The sequence below is a fragment of the Alosa pseudoharengus genome, unplaced genomic scaffold (genome assembly GCF_046254945.1).
Source record: "Alosa pseudoharengus isolate Yale_2024_CS ecotype anadromous, Long Island Sound unplaced genomic scaffold, YU_APseudo_1.1 YU_APseudo_1.1_scf_1, whole genome shotgun sequence".
In the NCBI taxonomy this organism is placed as follows: Eukaryota; Metazoa; Chordata; class Actinopteri; order Clupeiformes; family Clupeidae; genus Alosa; species Alosa pseudoharengus.
The window spans coordinates 52212747-52231555 of record NW_027468564.1 but is presented as its reverse complement, the minus strand read 5'-3'; the positions used below and the strand labels follow the sequence as shown (position 1 = coordinate 52231555).

Sequence of the window (18809 nt, the reverse complement as noted above, 5' to 3'; positions counted from 1 at the left end):
ATAGATTAGAATATATCCTTTATATTAACTTATTTTCCATCACCCAAAGAAAGTTCATGAAAACCATTGCGTAAGTACAACAATCATCGCGAGACTGTCCGTCAGCCGAAGGAATCCCCGAAAGATGGCGGCGCCGCCAGACGAGGGGAGCTTGGAGTCTCGCATCAGTGAGTCATACGGAGTTTTTAGCCTTGCAATGGCACAAAAAACTTGTTTCATGGTTGGCATCAACTTTACCGCCACGTTAGGGCTGTATTGTGCCTGTATTAGTCTTTCTATTGACAGGTTACTTCCTCCATATAGGTAGTGACAAGCAACCTGAAAGTGCTAAGTTACATTCATCGGTACGCTAGCGAGCTGTGTTGTCAAACAAAACCAGACCTTATCCGCAAATTAAATTCATGGGTCTTTCGTTTTGTAGCATGTTATCAAGGGATGAAATGGACTTTGTTGAGAATGTCTACTAATTTATATTGGAGGATATTCCTCAAGCAGTACGAGTTAGTCCGTTGCAAGTAATCGTGGAGGGCAGCTAGCATTTTAGCTAACATTAGATGCTTAGCTTGTGTCTAGCTTATGTGTCAGTGTGGAGAATTGGGAGGAGTCACTTGTAGCTAAAGTTGACGTGAAAATGCTAACAGGATGGCTAATGATCAAAATGGGTTGAAAATACATCACTAACGTTAATTGTTAAACTGTGTGACGGAAATGGTATAATGTTATCGTGTGCTGATATGAGGATCTTGAATGAAGCATTTAAGCTGTAGATTAAAGATGTCATTTCCATGTCTTCAAAGTCGTCATCATTATGGTTACATTTGCTAAGAGCTCTTCAAAATGTTTCAATACCTAAACATTTACTTTTTGCAATAGCTTGACCATATTCCCTTTGTCACTATTCTTTTTATTCTTGATAGTCTGTGGTACCGCTGTTAAACTCTTGAGAGCACAGTATGACCATTTTTGCTACACTGCTAATATCTGGAAATTGCTCACAGGAGCTCACAACGTGTAACCAACAGATTTTTGAGTACTGCACAGTACAAATACAAGCCAGTTGACTGCGTGAAAATATAGCCTTTTTCCCATGTTGAATCACCTGCTCCTCACCCTGCACGTTACTCGTTTCACATATATAATTTTATGCTATTCTATGTCTGATGTATCACCATTTTAGACAAAGCTACCAACCCACTCAACAGAGAGACAGACTGGGATAGCATTCAAGCCTTCTGTGAACGACTGAACAATGAACCTGACGGGTGAGTCGACATAATGTTCAGGGCAAGCACTATTTCAGCCTTTTGAGGAAGCTGCCAGGTAGAAAATGGCCACAGTTGTCATAGTGACATGCATTTTTTAGTATCTGTCCTAATGCCTTTGTAAGTAATTAGTGAATGCCATAATCTGTTTCACATACAGTGCAGAATTATTTGTATAAGGCCACAGGCAAGGAAACGACCTAGATTGTCATCAAGCCGTTTAAAGTTTTATTAGAGTCCTCTCTGTCAAATGCTGTGGAGACTCTTCTCTTTACGTACAGCAAGTCTAAAAGGGTATTTAAAGTGGCTTATTTGTGATTTAAAAAAGTAAAAATTTTGACTGTAGTATAATTCACAAGCGATATAGTGCAGCCTCAGACCTGCTCATTACCCAATGTCCTTTGCGTCTCTACAGTCCTCAGCTGGCCACCAGGCTTCTGGCTCACAAGATCCAGTCGCCCCAGGAGTGGGAAGCCATGCAGGCACTAATGGTAGGAGTTCAAGGCTGGACTTGGCAACAGAGCAGCCATGTTTGATTGATTACCTCTCTATTCAGGACCTCTATTAGGTCAAATCAAGATTTTGTCTTTTTTTTTTTAAAGATGGGGATTAGGCTAACCCAATACCTTACCCAATAAGAACTTACTGCCCCTGTGGCGGAAGTGATATGAGTTGTGACTCAACCGTGCGGCTCAACTAAAATGTGGAATGTCCAGTTTTAGTTATGTGCTGAATTGGTCAGAGTTATTTTAGGCTCGTAGAGTCTCTCAGCACATTTTGAAAAGCATGTTTCTATGTTTCTTATTAACTACCAGTATGAACAGTTTTGGCTCATAAGTAGATGCTTGTGTGTGTTATTTGTTTTTGTGTTGGTGCCCCCCCCCCCCCCCCTTATTGTCTTTTGAGTATTTCATTCAAATTGCCCTTAGTGTATGGTGCTTTACACTTCCTTCTTTGTTCTTTTTGATTAAGTAATTGTATGCTAGCCTAGTTTATAAGTAGGTATTGTTCAGCACTTTGCATTCTAGTACTACAGCTATTGTTATCATTTGCAGTGTTTCAAGCTTACAAACCCCAATTTGCAGTGGTTCGATTATAGTTATTATTGAGTTATAACTTAACATGAGACACCGTTAAAAAGAAAGAAGTTGTGTAAATGCTCTGTCAGTTCATAGTCTTTGTCTTTGAAGGTGGTCCCATATCTATGACAAGTCATGTGTTTAAAGCAGCAAGGTCAAAGACATTCCAGAATAGACTTCTAAATCCAGAACTTTATTCTTATAGGTTCTAGAAACATGCATGAAGAGCTGTGGGAAACGGTTCCACAGCGAGGTGGGGAAGTTCCGGTTCCTGAACGAACTCATCAAAGTAGTCTCTCCCAAGGTACTCGCCGCAACCTGCATCCTCTTTGTAGTGTAGACGGTGTACAGAAGATACGCCCCATGCACAGAGGGGTTTAGGTTTACAGATGTCAGCAACAGTTGTCATACCATATCATGAGTGTTGTATCATCTGTATGGGTTGTGGGTTTTTACTGCTTAAAGCACTTGGCTCTGCAGTTGAGCTTACTAGAACGTTGAGCATTAGGTCAGAAAGTTCATGCACTAAATGTGCTGCCTCTTATCTTATTTGGTTTAAACACCCTGCATCAGTCATGTCATGTCATCGTGCCATAACTCTTTTTAAATTCCTGTTGAGGAGGATTTGTGTCTGGAAAGGAATTTGTTTCTTCATTTGAAAAGGCTCTTCTGTTATGACTCAGCTCAGTTGGAGTCCTAGTCAAGGAAATGGTGGATATCAAATGACAGAAAGATACAGTGTCGCATTTAGCAGTGTCTGAGCTATTTGGTCTTTTGTCTGTGCTGTTTGGTCTTAGTCTGTGTATTGTTCTGTACTGTTGTCTGAACTCTTCTCTTTTGTTTTCAAATGTTGTTTAGTATTTAGGTTCCCGTGCCCCTGAGGCAGTGAAGAAGAAAGTGCTGGAGGTCATGTACAACTGGACCTTGGTGCTACCAGAGGAAACCAAAATCTCAGATGCTTATCAGATGCTGAAGAAGCAAGGTGAGCTTATCGCTACGGTAGTTAACTGAGAGGAGGAAAGATAAGAGGAGCAGCTTATGTGCAGTTGAATGTCTGGGGAAGAAGGCCAGCACAGCAGAGTGTGTATGTGTGTGTATGTGTGTGTGTGTGGATAGCGGCCAGAGAGGTAGGTAGATATATACTTAATTGATCCCCAAGGGGAAATTCAAGATGTGTGTGTGCAGCTGAACAGACACAAATTTACATCTGCATTAGATGGGGGGGGGGGGGGGGGGGGGATTGTATAAAACACCTTTAGGTTGCTAGAATTGTGTAACACGATTGAAGTATTTCAATGCATGTTTGTGTAGTGTATGTGCACATATACATGTGGGTCTATGTATGTATCTGTATATTCAACATAAGAAAATGGGAAGCCCCATTGGTGAATGGCTGGCGTGTAGAAAATATAGACATGATATCAGCGAGCTTTAAGTAGATGGAAACTCATTTTCCTGTCCAGGCATTGTGAAGCAGGACCCGGCACTTCCTGATGATAGATCCCTCCCAATACCGCCACCCCGACCCAAGAACGCTATCTTTGAGGATGAGGAGAAGTCAAAGGTAAATAAAACACAATATAACAGGTTTGGAGTCAAATATTTGTTTGTTTGATTGCTCTGTGTTTGTGGTGGCTTACATAACTCATTCATTTAAAAAACAGTGTAGTGTTAACCTGAAAACATTTATTGTGACTTTTCTAATTTGAATTAGATAAAGTTGGATTGTTACTTACTTACTTACGCCTACCGCCAAACTTTGGGCATAGGCCACAGAAAGCAGAAAAGTAGTGGCAACGAGGGAAGACTTTGAATTTGCTAGCAGTTTTGGGAATCACGTGAATCAGCAGTAAGGAGGTGTGTTTATCTGTCCTCCGTGTGACCATACACTATCAAAAGGAGTTTGACGACATAGTGGTTTACAAAAACACACCTCAAAATATGATCCTCTAGATTCATTAGATAGATTACCGGTAGTTTCTTTTAGACCTCATGCAAAATGAAACTGTGACTTGTTCTAGTTCAAGTTTCTAAAGATAGTAAACGTTTTGTGGAAAGATGTATATGTAAACGTCTTACCCTGGTCTTCAGTGCCATATTGTGGGACTGAGCTGAAAAGCAATTGCTTATATTATATTATATTATATTATATTATATTATATTATCAGTCTCCCTGTAGAGTTGAAGCTCAATGAATCCATGGATAATTTTATCATGGAAGATTGATAACGTGACATTTGATACAATGTGACATTTGGACCAGTTTCCTTTCTCCTCCCTTCACTGATGATAGACCTGACCATTAATCTAGAATTACACACAAGGTCCAGTAAGCCAACCATCTGAAAAATGAGATATGTCCTATCCACAGGGGATAGATATCTACGGACTAGTGTTGCACGGTGTATCGATACTAAAAAGGTATCACGATGCCTTCACGCAAAAAACGATACGATTTCCGACGTTTTTAGAATCGATACTTTATTAAAACTAGATGTACCGCATAGCGGTACAAAATATGACCGCCGCTCAGTCCTGTACATCCATTCTGCGAAAATAAATCATATTAATGAATTTGTCTCCATCTTCTACTCCATCCCCCACTCTTGAAACTTTTGTGTATGCTTGTTTGGAATGTGTGTTTGCACACATTCCGCACACAAAATAGCCTACTGGCGCTGCAAAGGTGAATAGATTTGTTTCTGGGCCAAAAAATTTGTAGCATTGTTATAAAACCTTTAAAATCTCTAAACAATCACAAGTAGGGCAGTTCATCACAGTCCATCCATTGCAACTGGACTGATGAAAGGTACACCTGTAGGCTACATTGTATTTGGGAAAAGCAGAAGGTAGCAGCATAATGTATTTATTTATTTATTATTAAACAAAACAATCCCTGTCAGTTCCATGCAGTTTTCAACAGCTATCAAGAATGTCATGGATTTTTGTGAATGTTTCTTCTTCCACATATGCATAAATTTAGTCATCTAGTTCAAATGATATTCAGCTTTATTGTCAATGCACAAATTAAATACCAGTAGTCTAAAACAAAATGCCGTTTTACCCAGTGGTGCAAATAACTGACATGTCCAAAAGGGCCTTCATGAAATGCGTTGCAAGACTGTTCATACACATTTTAACGGGCAAAGTTGAAGAGCTACTGTCCGTTATTGTTTGTGCAAATAATATGCTGATTCATGTTCCCTTGCATTTTGCAACTATGAGGTCCATGGTTAAGCTCAATCTTTTGACGCAATCTTTTGATTTTCACCCAGCCTATATGCGCCCGATAGAAATATTGTTTAATTTTGCGATTGAGATATCCACGCACTGCCCCCCCCACCCCCCCGCGACGTGTTCGCCCCCCGGTTTCAGAGCTATTCTAAATGCAAAAATGCATAGAGGGAGTTATGACAAAACCGTGACTGTTAACAAACTATAAGCTATATAAGGTAGGCCCTATGCTAGGCCTATTACACAACACTTGTCACTAGGCTATGCTGGCGACCCAAATAAAATCTCCTTTGGAACCAATGGCTTACACCTTACAGTATCAAGCTGCCACCTCTTGGCGAATCACGGAAAGGGCGAATGAAGTAGACACTTCTAAATGGAACCCAACCCACTGTACAGTAGCTCAAGGTCTGTGGCTAAAGCAGCCATAATGAAAGCGTTATCATTGTTTGGATACTTCACACACACGTGTTTTTTAATCACATAGACTACAACTACCAAGCTGGAATCAAAGCACATCGACTCCCCTCTCACACCCTAAACACGCACTTCGAACAAACAAAAAGCGCCTCAGTCTCACGGAATAGCCATAGGCAAAACTGTATCTGACCGGTGTAACGTTGGTACTAAATCATCCATCGCAAAGAATGATTTTTGTAGCACGTGCAACAAATATGTGTAGGTACAGCCCTGAATACATCTCAACGTGCGCTCTAAAACATCTGGTTTAAATGGAGATGTAGATCATCGGGTGCGTTAATAAATCTACATTGCGGCGAGTTGACACAAATTATTCAATTTGACGAATTTATGTAGTTTCAGTTACTTTACTTTGAGCCATGCTCTTCCTTACTTGAATCACCTTTGAAAATAGAGGATTGAAGTAGCCTATATGGGTGTTTGGGATTGAACGTTGACTCAGATGCTTTTTGAGACCTTGTCCCAATGTCCCAGCCCGGTGTTTAGGATGCATCATAGAGGTTATCTTTCAGGTAGCCTATATATTTTCCATTGAAAAACCATCACGTAGCGAACGTGTTGTGGCTAACTCACTTAGCTCCTGTTAGTAGCCTAGGTTATGGTCATAAGCAAATGAGATGACAGTCGAAAGATACAATTAGTGCTGTTATCGATTTGCTTGGTAGCCTATAAACGCATTTATGGTTTTCTACAAATACATCAATAATCAAATTGGCCACCATCACTCAACCATGCTAACGGTAACATTATTTTACCTACGTTCTGCTATTGATAGGATTAACGTAGCCTACCTGCAGTAAAAAACAAGCATGTCCGATAAACATTCTCAGATTTATTTCGGCTTCAAGAGGAAATGGGAATTACATGTCATGCAGAAATCATCCTACCCTTAGACGTTCTCTGTGGTAAACTACTGTAGCCTACAGTCTTGTCCTTGTAGGAAGCGTAGTGTCTTTCCAACCCACTTTAGATTAACTTCCAACAAAATTACGTCTCACTGCAACGATGCGCCATCTAGTGGACAAACGACTACGTGACGCCAATACTGGAAATGCAGCCAAATTATTATTATGATGAATATTTGGTTTTCCTTTAATTCTACTGAATTTGTAATTATGTATCGGCCGTTCTAATTGCCGATACTGATGGTATACGAGCCTGTGTGTGTGTGTGCGTGTGTATATGTGTGCACCACCATCTACAGGCCAATGAGTGTACAGTCACTAAATATACACATAACTTAATTTTTTAGACCCCCCCCCCCCATGGATGAAATTCTACGAAACTTGGCATACCCCCAGAGAATGTCCGGTTAATCATACACATAACATTTGGTGCAGTTCTGAATGTCTTTACTGAAGAGAGGGGCGATTAAAGCAGAATGATATTGCATTTTCATTTTTTACCGGGGGGGTTGCAAATCACAAATGAGTGATTATGGGCTAGGTTGATGTGGGCCCTTGACACCAACATACCATAAAAATTTCGTCATCCTCGGTGCCACGGTTCAGGTAGTTATTTAGGAAAAACTGCATTTTTTGGGTATCTGGGGGCCCAGCGCTGAAGGGAGTGGCCCCCGGGGACCAAACGAAATTTTTCCGTAAAAGTCTAGTGGGGCTACATACCCACCAAATTTCATGTGCCCCGGTGTTTCGGTGCCCCGGGTATCGTTCAATCTATTTCATGTTCGGTCAGTACTACTGGTAATATTTGTCATGGCATGTAGACTGCAATTTGTTCAATAATTATTGCCCAGATGTAGGATAGGCCACCCGAAATGCGCTAATTAAAGCCCACAGCATATATAACCACCAAAGCGTGTTAAGTCCTAATAATAATAGCGGCTTATTGTTACGTGGTAGCAAATCATGTTATCAAAGAAATAGATGTAATGTAGGAATGCACACAGATATATTGCAACAGGTAAAGGTGTAGGCTAGCCTGGCGGGCCATCCTATATCATTGACATGTATAGTCTGGCATCGAATCATTCACCTCGCTTAATCCAAGGGGCGGGCAGAGAATTGTCTTTCAAACTGCCTAGGCATGCAATAGGCCAGCGCTACGACCATATCCGTATCCGGTCGGCAAAACGGCAAATACATCCTTCTTCGAAAGGAATGACTTAAGTGCATTGTGTTGATCTACTTTCAAAGAAAAGCACAAGTCCAACTCCTCCAAAGTTGACGCCAACGCCAATTCAAACAACCGCTCTTCGTTTGCCATAGCCACCTTCCTTGTTGTTCACGGTCGCAGGATGTCGTTATCCTGTTAAGCCCGCCTTAAGACTCTCTAACGAAATAGAGCGCTGTGATTGGCCGTCATCCACGGTGTTAAGCCAATAGAAATTCCTATGGTTCGATACTAGACGTACAAGCTGAGCAAATTAATTTGCCGCCGCTAGGGTGCGTCTAGATTTCTAGGCTAGGTGTAGGCCTATCTGACGAAGACCTGGGTGGTTGGAACGTTGTACTTGCACACTGGGCGCAAAGAAGACTATCCTCACATTTTCAAAACAATAAAGAATTTAATCACACAGGTCTACTATTTTACTGACTATAAAAAATAATAATTATGTAGTAAGTTTAGAAGTTTAGAACCCAGAATTGACCTGCACACTACAAAAGTGCACCGAATTCAACACAAATGACTCAATACACTTGGAGGAGGTATGAGTCCTTTCTTTTCCAGATATCTTAGGATTTCGCCTTAGTATCGTTTCAGTATCGAGCATCGTGATATTTATGGCAGGTATCGTATCGTAGTCATAATTTCGGTATCGTGACCACTACTACGGACTCATGCCTTTTGTCAGGCTTTAGAAAATCAGTTTTCATTTAACATTTCTGTTGAACAAAGCATGGTATTCTCAGTTTGGCATTAAGATGTTTTTGGCATGACGTATGCTCAAAAAATGCAGGCCTATCTGATTTCGAACACTGCTCTCTCCTGTCATACAGGTTACATTGGTGAGGGTACATTATTCATCAATTCAAACAGGCAAATACAGTGTCTGTGTTAATAAACTTAGTCACTGTCAATAAGTGCAAAAAAGGCTGAAATATCGGTGTAACAACAGGCTGAAATAATTAGTAAACATGAGCGGTACCAATGGGACGGTTATAAGAGATACCAACCTCTGAGGCAGAGTGGTTGTCTTTTAAAAATGTTGTAAGGCGACTTTGGATGATGTCTTGTTTGTTGATGTTTGAACCGCACTCCTAACAACAAAACACCGGAGAGTGAGCTCAACCCTCCTCTCTCCTGTCCCCCCTTTGCAGAGACTGGCTGGAACAGTTTTGTTATGGTCTGGGGGACAGGCTCGCTCCACTTTTTTTGTTGCCAGTTCCTGGAGCCAGGGCTGTGTACGAAGACTAGGTTTTTTTTTTTACAGTGTACTCACGGAATGGACAGTACATGAGGAGACATTAGCTGAATTTGACACAGGGTTACGGATTTGAAATCGCTTACAACTGCTTCCAGTACCGCTGTGTGCTGTGGTCCCGCTCTAAGTTCAAGGCCGTGATTTAAAGCTATTCTTGTGCTGAAATGAGGTCACCAAGTCTCATTTCCCCCCCCCCCCCCCCGGTTGTTCCTGTGCCCTTCTCATTTCCTTCTTCCTTCCCCCCGTGTCTGTAGATGCTGGCGCGCCTGCTGAACAGCACTCACCCCGAGGACCTGCGGGCCGCCAACAAACTCATCAAGGAAATGGTGCAGGAAGTGAGTGCCTATAGCTACTGCTTGCTCTCTCTCTGTCCCCTGCGCTGTGTGTTTGTGCACAGGTGTGCGTCCGTGTGCATGTGTCCGTGTGTGTGTGTGGGTGTGTGTGTGTGGGTGTGTGTGTGTGTTCATTGTTGTGCTCTAGTCTTTGTCAAAAGTCACATTGTTGTCCTGTCGTCAAGTAGGAGTGTGTGTCCCCCCCCCCCCCCCCTCTGATTGTTCCATATTGAATCTGTCCAGCATATGTTCCGGGATGTTCTTTATTTCTGTGCCCTGTGTGTGGCAGTTAGCACAATAGCGTTTCACCCCAAGGATTAAACATGATGACCTGATCATTTGTTTTGTCACAATATGAAAAGCATCTGTAAACATTAGCAACGACGACTGCATCAGTGTCCCTTTCCTGTTTGCGCACGTTTGTGTTTACTCGTTGTTGCCGCGGTGCTCAGGACCAGAAGCGGATGGAGAAGGTGTCCAAGCGGGTGAACGCCATCCAGGAGGTGAAGGAGAGCGTTGGCCTGCTGACGCAGCTCCTGGGGGACTACAGCAACGAGAGTGCCCAGAACAACGAGGAGCTCATCAAGGTGCGCCGCACATGCACGGGATAATGATGGCCACAGGCACAAGTTTAGACACACACACACACACACACACACACATTTTACGGACACACACAAAAGCACACACATTTTACACACACGCACACACAAACGCACACACATTATACACACACGCACACGCACACACACACACACACACCAGAGTTTCCGCTAGAAAAAAATGGTGCCGGTCAAAGTGACCGGCAGAGGTTTCGTTTTCCGGACATTTTGATGATATGCCGGTCAAATATCCTATTATCCCTTCTTAATTAGTCAAATTGAGGAAAACTGGAGACAGGCTATGTAGCTTAAAGAATGGTATAATCAGGCTGTATAGAAGAGTCCGATTCGTTCGTTGTTTAAAAAAGGCTACGTTGTTTGTTGCTGCTACCCACGTTATCTCCAGTGGTGACTGTTTAACTTACACAGATGCGCACACACAAGAATGAGCGCTCACACCACTACACCACACCACCTAATGCTATGCCTCTTTATTTGATAACAATACATTAAGAAATGTTTCCTATTCTGGGAAATGTTTAGGTTCTTTTTCTTTCGGCCGCGGTTCAATGATACCGTTTAATTGTGCCAGAAATTATCCGCGGACCAGTAATCGCCTCGTCGAGGAGGCCCTAACCCTGCAGATGATCATAGACAGAGAACGCATAGGCTACTGTATGCTTTGGGTAAAGAACACTTTATGTCCAGTGTACACGGAGAATGACAGTGTCTTGGAGCGGCCGCACCCCCCACAACTCCACTTCCAATGTCACTGATTCCGACAGATACGCCCGACACTTCTGCTTTTTATCTGGTGGTGGTGGAATTTTGTCGGACATTTCATTTTTTTTCCGGCCAATGTCCGGTAATTACCGGACAACAGAAACCCTGACACACACACACACACACACACACACACACGAGCGCACACACACGAGCGCACACATGCAAACACAAATTACATAGACATCACTCACACACATATATACACACACACACACACACACACGAGGCTCCCACACATTTTCCACAAGCAGAAATCACACAGATATTGTTTGTGTGTAGACTTGCTGTGTCTACTCACACATCTGCACACACAGCAGTGCCAATTACCTCGGCACCTCTCACATCCACGGCACGTTCAACAGTGGCCCTGGGGTCAGAGTTCCCATGGAAACTAGCTAATAATCTGTGTGAAGCCACCAGACAATTAGTGATCAGTGAAATCAAAGCACAGACAGCTCCGTCGTTAAAGCACTCCTGTAGAGTCTCGACTCGTTTGGTTACGCTGTTAAAGTCACCATTTGCTAATAAAGAAGGTGGCCTTTGATGTACACCAGCAGCTAGAACTTGTGAGTGATGATGCATGCAAAAAAAACACCTTTTAAATGGGTGCACTTGGTATCTTTTGGGAAATTTTGTTTTATGAAGAGAGTTAAAAGTTAATTCCCATGTTGATGCATCTGTTATTGTGAGCAGGATGAAAGTGTATGCCTAATGATGAAGTGTGTGTGTGTGTGTGTGTGTGTGTGTGTGTGTGTGTGTGTAGGACTTGTACCAGCGCTGTGAGAAAATGAGGCCCACACTGTTTCGCCTAGCCAGTGACACAGAGGACAACGACGAGGCCTTAGGTATGGACCAGCAGCAGCACCAGCATGTTGTTAACTCTGGTGAAATACTGTTGTTAAACATGGCCAAAAACACCTCAGTCAAACACTGTAGTACATCTTACATGATCTTATTTCAAGATTAGGATTTGTATTCAGTTCAAGACATGGCAAGAAACTATATAAAAATTAGTACTATTATTAGTAATGATGACTCCCTTCTATGTAATGATACCGTGATGAGTTGATTGTTAGTGAGTGACCACTGTGATGAGGTGACTGATAAGGGATTGATAGTGTCTGACCGCTCTGATTGCCCTCCTCAGCGGAGATCCTGCAGGCCAACGACAGCCTCACCCAGGTGATCAACCTGTACAGGCAGCTTGTGAAGGGAGAGGAGGTCAACGGGGACAGCTCGACCATGCCTCAGCTCAAAGGTCAGGAGCCCACCTCACCTGCTCGCCCACAGCTATTGAGATTTGTGTTGAGTTGTGGAGCTTGTTGAGCTGAAACACTCATTTGAAGCAGTTGCTGAATGGATCCCCAATTATAATTACCAAGCAATGGAGTAGCTGTTTGTTTTGTGTCTGTCAGATCATTTGACCCCCTTCATAACAGCAGTGACCCTGAGGATCAAAGATCATTCGACTCCCTTCATAACAGTAGTCATGACCCTGAGGATCAAAGATCATTTGACCCCCTTCATAACAGTAGTCATGACCCTGAGGATCTTGATGTTGTGATTTCTCTTTCGCCCCACGCGCAGGAAGTAGCACTGCTCTGCTGGACCTGTCAGGCCTTGATACTTCGCCCTCCGCTCCGACTGTCCCAGAGTTCCCCTCTCAGCCCACCCCTTCACAGGAAATTGGCATCAGCCTGCTGGACGATGAGCTCATGTCGCTAGGTAACTGCCTCTGACCTCTGTCTGAACCCCCCACCCCCCCCACACCATACTGCAGCTGACATTCGTCAGAGTGCAACCGGATGTCCCAGTATGTTTTTGTTTACATTCCACTGCATTAGGCTGAGTGAACGCTTAGCTGGACGATTGATTTTTGCTTCTTTACAACTGGTTTATCCACTTGTGTTTGATCAGGGTTGACTGATGTGGCCCCTGCAAGCTCTAATCTGGCTTCCCAGTCCGGAGACGCAACGACATGGAACTCTTTTCAGGTGAGAACAGGACTTGCATCCACAGTAACGCACATTTCACAAACACTGTAGTATGCAGCAAAAGTTGCACGCAACACATTTTAAGGACGCAGCTGATTTTTATTATATAAATAGTGCTGTAATGAGTGTGCTATTTTGTTGTAATAAAAAAGGAACACATTTGCACATTGTACAGGAAAGTATATTGTTTGACTTGAAATGTGCTGAATGAAAATGTACTCAAAATTATTTATACATTACCTTTCGTTCTTCAGTCTTCTGATAGTGTCGACCCACCTGCTCCAGTCGCACCTGCAGCGGTGCTGTTGCCCTCGGTGACGGCAGCACCTGCGGCACCTGCAGTCCCAGTTAGCGGCGCTCCACCTACCACCAAGGCCCTGGATGAGCTGGACCTGCTGGGCAAGACGCTGATGCAGCAGTCCCTTCCCCCCGAGAGCCAGCAGGTCAAATGGTAACCACTCATGTTTACCTGTTGTCATTTCATTTCATCTATTTGTTTATTTGATAGGGAAAATGCTCATTAGTTGACAGACAAAATGCTGTGAGTTAGCTGTGAGTGCCAATTCATGTTTATCTGTGATCCTAGAGCAGGGATGACTCTGTCTAGTCTTTGTGGTAATTAACAAGACCCTTTGTCTTGGCTGTGATTTAGTTTGGAAGTTGGTAGTTAGTAGCCTCAACTTAAGCCTTAAGATGTTTCACCAAATGCAGCTAACCAAGCCTTGCAGGTGTTTGTGAGGGACTGATGAGATTAGGGCTACAAACTACAAAGTATGCTCTCAAATGAATATTTGCGTGTTTAGAGTTACTGGATTTCTCCACAAGATGAGCAGCTTACTGCAGATGTTCTCAGTTAGGTGTGTTAGTGTGCTTAGAATTAGAATATTTGTATATTTCATATGTATATGTATTTATGTGTTTTTATTATGTATTTATTTTAAATAAAATGAGTTAATGGATGTTTTTTTCTTCTTTTTTTGATTTCCGAAAGGGACAAACTTCAGTCTCACTCCAAGCCCACTCTGCGCGACCTTCAGACCAAGACGACCACGAACCCCAGCCCAACGCCCAGCCCCGTCCTGACCCTGACCTCGGACCAGCCAGAGACGCTCCTGGACACCCAGCCCGGCCTCGGCGCTCCCTCGCTAGACCTGACCTCTGGCACGAGCACTCCCCCGAATGCCATCTCCTTAGCTGACGTGAATGTACCCTTGGAGTCCATCAAACCTAGTAAGATGATCTATCTAAAGGGTTGTGAGTTGTGAAAGAAGGGTCAGTTGCCTGGCCATAGGAGTTAAAATGGGATATAAGGATTGACATTTGAGAGTGATAAAAATAAATTGAGTGTATTATTCCGTGTACCTCTAAACCTTACTGTGCCATGATGCTCTCTCCCTCTCTCCTTCCCTCCTTTCTTATCTGTACATTTTTAGGTAGCATGTTGCCCGTGACGATATTTGACAAACACAGTTTGCGGGTGCTGTTCCACTACGCGCGGGACTGTCCCCCGTCACGGCCGGACGTGCTGGTGGTCATCATCTCCATGCTGTCCTCCGCCCCCATACCCATCACCAACATTCGCTTGCAGTCGGCCGTCCCCAAGGTACGGAGCTGTCCCCACAGACGCTCTCTCTACACCAGTGCAAAGCTCAGCGCTCTAGTCTGAGGTTAACAATCCACAAGCTGTGACATTTTGAATTTGTGCAGTGAGTTTGAGTCTGACTACCCGAACAAATTGGTGTGTACGGCAGTGTAGCAGTCTAGGCGGAAAGATTGAGAATTGGTCTGGATATCCTTGGTTCACATGCGATTTCCAAAGCCAGCAGTGAAATTAAACTTATCGTCGTAGCGTATCGTCAAATCAGCGAGCCCGTTCGACCTTGCAGATCTGACGGAATCTTTCAATACAAACATTTCTTAAGCAGATCTGCGTAGCGCTGTTTCGATCAAACGAGCCCGCTGATTTGACAATACCAGACCAGGAACACATTTTCTTCCTACAGTTACAGGTCTTGTTATAACCTCTCTGTACCCTTTCAAAGTTTACAATACTTTGGTTTGTCTGTAGAAACCCTCATCACACTACCACAGTAGTGTAATTATATTTTGAGCATTGTTAGTGGTATAAAATAGCAACGTAAATATACCCTAGGTTGTTTTTACTCTGGAGTTACCCTTTAAGCTGATACATTGAATTCTTAACAAATTCTATCCAAACACATCCTCTTTCAATCATACCTTTACTGAACCACTATTTCCAGGAACAGTACTTCCTTTAAAAATAAAAATAACATCACTTCTTTTTAAGTGGAATTTTGGGAGGGTATGATGGGGACCCATGTGTTCATGAGTGTTCTCTCACTCTCCCTGTCTCTCTCTCTCTCTCTCTCTCTCTCTCTCGCTCCCTCCCTCTCCCTCCCCCCGTGCCACAGACTATGCGGGTGAAGCTACAGCCTCCGTCCGGCACGGAGCTGCCGGCCTTCAACCCCATCCTCCCCCCCGCCGCCATCACCCAAGTCCTGCTGCTGGCCAACCCTCACAAGGTAAGCGGCAGAGCGAAGGCTCACACGCCACAGGGTACCTTGACTGTCCAGCTCCTGACCCACCTTTCCAGGCCATCATTCATGAATGAGGAAATATTTATGTGCCTTATATGCTAGAGCTAATTTGTCCTGTGGCAGCTTCTTGTTATGTTTACCTGTTTTAATGCAACTCTATACACCGTATTTTCCGGACTATAAGTCGCTCCGGATCATAAGTCGCATCAAAAAACATACCGTATATATCTTTTGTAATACACCTTTTCATGACTATTTACATTGTAGATTCTCACTGAAGGCCTCAAAACTATGAATGAATGCAAAGTTGTTTGGCCCACAGATGAATATTTGTGAAGTTATGGCTTGCTGAATATGGTATGAAATAAAATAAAAAAAATAGCAACTTTGAAGAAACTAGAATATAAGACATGTTTTCAGTTATTTCACACTCTTTTGTTAAGTACATAATTCCACATGTGTTTATTAATAGTTTTGATGAATCTACAATGTAAATAGTCATGAAAATAAAGGAAACGCATGGAATGAGAAGGCGTGTCCAAACTTTTGGCCTGTACTGTTTGTGTGTGTGTGTATATATATATATATATATATATATATATATATATATATATATATATATATATATATATAATATATATATATATATATATATATATATACACCTCTATAATACCTGTACTGGAGATTATGGCCCAGGTGCCTCTTATCTTTGCCAGACTGTCCCTTTGAGTTGTAGAAAACAACCGAGGTGCTGAGTGACCTTGAGCCAGTCTGCTACCCAGGTGCTGAGTGACCTTGAGCCAGTCTGACTGGCCTCACCACTCAACAGCAACTTTCTATGCTATGAGTCATGTAGACACTGAGCAGTATTTAAAAAGCTATGTTTTATTCAGAGCTAAGTCCCTTGAAAAGGTGGGAGTAAAAAAATGCTGTGGAGTGCCTCTGACTAAAGATGTATAGAGTGAATTTCCACAGCAATACCCAAGTAAATTCACAGCGCACACTTATCAGTTGTCAGATGTAACAGAATGCACGGGCATCATCTTGAATGTGTTTACAGTGATTCTTCTGTTTTTTTTTCTCTTGCAGGAGAAAGTACGATTGCGGTACAAGCTCACCTTTGATCTTGGAGAGGAATCACATGATGAGTCTGGGGACGTTGAACAGTTCCCACCCCCAGAGAACTGGGGGAACCTTTAGGAAAACGGACCAGCTTCCTGTTTGATGACCCGTTCTGCTTCCTACTACCCTTGCCCGATCGTGTGAACTCGATACAATATTCCTGTCAATGGTCCTGCTTTTTGAAACTGCAGTCCGTTCTCATTGCCCACTGCAGTCTTCTAGCTCTGCTTCTTGCCTACCTGTCTGATTCTGTCTAGTGTGTCTCTTTCTTTATTTCTCATTCCAAGGATTGACGGTTATGAAATCAGCCATGTCCCTCTGCTTGAACACTGTACTTGATTTAGCTGTGTGCAAATGTAACCAACTACAACAACAACCCCGTTGCTATGACTTCCAAGCAAGTAAGTTGGGCCTTTTTAAACAGAACGTCAGGTGTGTGTGTGCATGTATTTGTGTGTGTGTGTGCGTGTGTGTGTGTTTGTGTGTATGTGTGTGTGAGAGAGAGAGAGAGTGAGTGTGTGGGACTGTTTGCATTTCTGTTCAGCATTTACTCATCTGTGTGGTCAAGTACTAAAGAAAGAATGAAACGAAGCCGTCGGTCCAGTCGTCTCGGTTTTACCAGTCGCATAGTGGCAGGTACATGCAGTGGGCCGGTAGAGGTCTCAAACCACACAACCGGATAATGTGTCTAACTGTGATCTATAACATGCATCCAGTCCTCTACAAAGGAAATCCAAATTATCCCTTTACATGGACTTGAAGTTTATCAGATTGTTTTCACCTGTTTTTTTTTACTATTATTTAAACATTTTTCTGTCTGATATTCCACATGAAGTTGCACTTTCTTTTGCACATTACCTCCCAAATACTGACTTATTGTTTTATTCCACTACATTACGTAGTATTCACTCTAGACAACACACAGTTGGAGCTCACCTGGTCTTTAGAAGGAACCTTAAAAGGGGGAACCGTGCAGACTATTTGTGTCCGCGGTCCTGAGCCGTCTGCACTTCCCTTGTTGACTGCTGTAGACACCCAAAGGGAGCCCTGGTTTGGGGGTTCCACCAGGCAAGCTGTCGATGCTGAATTCTTGTTTGAAAATCTACCGTATGTGCCTGAGCTGACACGTTTCTTTTGCGTTTCTAGTTCCAGTCTTGTTCTGTTTCTTTTATTATTCTTTTTTTTTTTTAAAAGCTGTGTAGAGATACATGTCTTACATTAGTCTTTTAAGTTTGGAATTCCATTTTGAAGAGAGCTGTTTGCGAATGTTTTTTTGGTTTGTTTGTTTGTTTGTTTGTTTCTGCTTGGTAAATTAATTGTGTTCACACTAACCATAGAGTGCACCAGGGACAGGGAGTTATTTGGAAGCAATTTGTGTGTTAACTTGTGAGGTCATGAAGAATAGAAGACGGTTAACACAGTTGGAACTCTCACCATTCTCCACCTGTGCTGCCTCCTTGGATCCTCCCCCCCCTTGCTTACCCCAGTGTGGTTGAGCCTGTGCCCCCAGGCCTGGGGAGGCTATGAATCAATGACGTCCCTCCAGGAGAGACCGGACTCAGAAGCTGAGCCTCATACCCGCTCAGCTAGTGGGAGCTGAATGGCTTGCGCTTGAGGAAGGCCGAGCTGACTGCCATGGCAAACGTGGCATCCTCAGTCTCCAAAACACATTCCCAATACCCCCGTCTGCCCACCTGCATCATTACCCCCCCACCCCACATACCCCCTAATGCTCATGCTACTTGCTCACTTCATTGCCCTTCCTCAACATTTCATTAACTGATCTGATTTTGTAAATAGTATCGGTATCGCAATTATGTACATTTGCCAAAAAAGAATACAAAGAAATACAAAGATGCAAAATCATTATGGAGGGAAAATGGAGAGAATGTAGTGCAAATATGTATTTAAGGGAAATAAAAGTTATTCTTTTTCTCGGGGGTTTAAAACAAGCAGTGTTGTGTTCTATGGA

General features: G+C 43.0%; 1 protein-coding gene across 1 annotated transcript; it reads left to right on the top strand.

Annotated features, from left to right (window-relative positions):
• Positions 1-110: 110 nt before the first annotated feature.
• gga1 (golgi-associated, gamma adaptin ear containing, ARF binding protein 1) lies at positions 111-18806 on the top strand. Its single transcript, XM_076292282.1, has 17 exons — positions 111-167; positions 1178-1262; positions 1678-1753; positions 2547-2645; positions 3200-3323; positions 3805-3905; positions 9695-9775; positions 10225-10359; positions 11924-12005; positions 12308-12418; positions 12748-12885; positions 13078-13154; positions 13409-13605; positions 14146-14384; positions 14588-14757; positions 15587-15697; positions 16805-18806. The coding sequence occupies exons 1-17, from the start codon at positions 125-127 to the stop codon at positions 16913-16915; spliced, it is 1980 nt and encodes a 659-aa protein (XP_076148397.1). The 5' UTR covers positions 111-124; the 3' UTR covers positions 16916-18806.
• The last annotated feature ends 3 nt before the right edge of the window (positions 18807-18809 follow it).